This window comes from Triticum aestivum, chromosome 6D (assembly GCF_018294505.1).
Source record: "Triticum aestivum cultivar Chinese Spring chromosome 6D, IWGSC CS RefSeq v2.1, whole genome shotgun sequence".
NCBI classification, from domain to species: domain Eukaryota; kingdom Viridiplantae; phylum Streptophyta; class Magnoliopsida; order Poales; family Poaceae; genus Triticum; species Triticum aestivum.
In genome coordinates, this window is record NC_057811.1 from 462,647,781 (window position 1) to 462,650,636 (window position 2,856).

At 47.4% G+C, this 2,856-nt stretch overlaps 1 protein-coding gene across 1 annotated transcript; it reads left to right on the forward strand.

Annotated features, from left to right (window-relative positions):
• The first annotated feature begins 671 nt into the window (after window positions 1-671).
• On the forward strand, window positions 672-1,397 carry LOC123142864 (agamous-like MADS-box protein AGL80). Its single transcript, XM_044561581.1, has one exon. The coding sequence runs from the start codon at window positions 672-674 to the stop codon at window positions 1,395-1,397; it is 726 nt and encodes a 241-aa protein (XP_044417516.1).
• Window positions 1,398-2,856: the final 1,459 nt, after the last annotated feature.

The window sequence follows — 2,856 nt, forward strand, 5'->3', positions numbered from 1 at the left end:
TCCTCCTGTCATATACTAGGTTGGACGAAAATAATCACTGCAGGTCACTAATTTGCGTGCAAATTGTGCGTATAGTACCAATGACAGGCCCGTTGGTGCAATTGACCCACTAGCGATAACGAATAACTACTTATGGTTAACCCCATTATCGTCCCTAGATGTTTACTTTTTTGCTTAATAGGGGGCGGGTGGTAAAACATCATCGATGGCTTTGCATGTTGTTGGTTAATAATGTCTTCTTTTGCGTGTTGGATAGGAGCAACATTGACTTGTGCTCGCTCAATTCGTTTGCACGGCTTGATGCGCTTAGTGCGATGACATCCGTCGCACATGAAGCATTGCAAAACGAACGATTACGTTGCGGGGAAACCATCTGCGCGCGTACAATTTACCGTGCTCTCGTGATACAAGGGGCCAACGGTCACACGCGCATAAATTTAAAAGGTTTAAATGGACACCAAATATACAAAGTTATAAAAGGACGGTTTAAATGGGTGCCAAAATTACATATGGGCACAATTAAGGCAGTAAATCTTATGCAATATTCTCCCAATCTATTGGCATATCATGAAATTAATTCCTTGGGGATCTCTCCACTATAAATCTACCCCTCCTCCCTGCCTAAACCAGCAACTTTCCTTACCTTGGCTAGTTTTATCCCTTTGCCGGCAATGGCTCGCAAGAAGGTGACCCTCAAGTACATCACCCACGACTCCACCCGGCGCTCTAGGTTCAGGAAGCGTCTCAGGAGCCTGATGAAAAAGGCGACCGAGCTGGCCACCATGTGCGATGTCAAGACCTGCGTGGTGGTGTACGGCGAGAGCGACGCGGAACCTAAGGTGTTCCCTTCCCACGCCGAGGCGGTGGATATCCTGAATGAATTCAAGAGCATGCCGGAGCTGGGGCATTGCAAGAAGACGATGGACCAGGAGGCATTCCTCACCCAGCGCATCGCCAAGCTCCGGGACCAGGTCGACAAGGCTCGCCGCGAGTGCCAGGACAGCGAGATCAGGTACCTCCTTTACAACATCATGCACGGCAACCACCCAGGCCTCGTTGATCTCAGCGTTGAGGAGCTCGCCCGCCTTGGCTGGAAGGTGGACGAGCTCCTCAAGAGCCTCGGCGAACGCATGGGAAAAAACCATGTCCAGGCGCCGCCGCCAGCTCCATGCGTCAGCACCAACAACATCGACATGGGGTCTCCGCCGCTGTATCTGGCGTCACCGCAGGAGGAGGAAGGCTGGCTTGACATGGTGAGCTCCGGTGGGGACGTCGGCACCCAGGTCTACGGTGGCAATGCCAGCCACGACGGCGCCGGCTTCTCCGGCGGTGGTATGATGATGCAGACGCAATTCTCCGATCTGGGGTTCAGTTCGAGTCCTTTCCCTCCCATGTAAGCCAGGAGGGATAAGGATCTCCAGGCTCCAGCCGCCGTGCATGGCCAGCTATCGTGCGATCGATCTCTCGTTATTTATTTAGTTTCCTGTAAGTGTTATATTATTCATGTATGTGCGTCGTTGTATTCATCTTGCTCTCTGAGCCAACTCTCGTTTTTTATTGTAATGTTGTTATTGAATTGTTATTTAGTTGATCTCTACCCAAAAGGCTATTTGTTTGATCTCTGCTGCGCAATTGGTGGTAAATCTTGCACAGCTAAATGCCTGATATATAGTTGCTGCTTGATTGCTGTCAGGGCCTCAAAGAACTTTGGTCTCGTGTGTTGGCCTGTTGGGGCTTGTGTCAGGGCCTTTAATTTCATGCTATTTTGGTGTCTAGAATTTTACCTTTTCTGTGGTAGAAACGAGTTGACGATTCCTTCTCCTGGAGCCAGCTAAATGTGCTGGATGATTAATATTTTCCTAGATACATATTTGAGAATTAATTACCTTTTTGACTTAATTACATAGCGACAGCTCGCGACAGGCAAACATCAGAACTATGGAAGTTCTCCATTGTGCTCTGCTTGGTTGGAGCTGTGTCATGTTCTCTGTTCTTCAGACCCTTCTCCGTTCTTCAGACCGGCCCACAGGAGTTTCTCTACATACCTCTGCTTCCCATGCCCTCGATCTTGCTCTAAGTCACCCCACTGACCGGACCTCCATCAGCATGTAAGTTTGAGATTTGGAGCTATTTCCATGTTATGTTGACTAGTTCTATTTGCTAGCGATGAACTCTACAAGCTGCAACAAGTGACCGATCAGGTGGTAAATCTTAAGTTGCACCTGTTTGTTTGTGTCACAATTGTGTTTTGTCTGACATTACTTGCACAGCTAAATGCCTGATATATAGTTGCTGCTTGATTGCTGTCAGGGCCTCAAAGAACCTTGGTCTTGTGTGTTGGCCTGTTGGGCTACTGTCAGGGCCTTTAATTTCATGCTATTTTGGTGTCTAGAACTTTAGCTTTTCTGTGGTTGAAACGACTTGAAGGTTCGTTCGCCTGGAGCTAGCTAAATGTACTGGATGATTAATATTTTCCTGGATAAAGATTTGAGAAATAATTACATTCTGTGACTTAATTACATGGCAACAGCTTGCCACAGGCTGTCCTTGGTTGGCGAGCAGTGTCATGTTCTCTGTTCTTCAGACCCTCCTCCGTTCCCATGCCCTCTTACTCTATGTCATGCCACTGACCTGACCTCCTTCAGCATGTAGGTTTGAGATTTGGAGCTATTTCCACGATGTGTTGACAAGTTCTTTTTGCTAGCGATGAACTCTACAAGATGCAACAAGTGACCTCAAGAGTGCAATTATAGCATTCCTTCCAAATTCCAAGCTATGATAATAAAGATTTAAAAAAAGTTACCACCAAACGCCCACTTTGATTAGCTTTGCAACGAAGCAATCCGCATGGCTTTC

What these genes read in the sequence shown, in the direction of transcription:
- LOC123142864 (XM_044561581.1), top strand. Translation starts at nt 672, where the DNA reads ATGGCTCGCAAGAAGGTGACCCTCAAGTACATCACCCACGACTCCACC.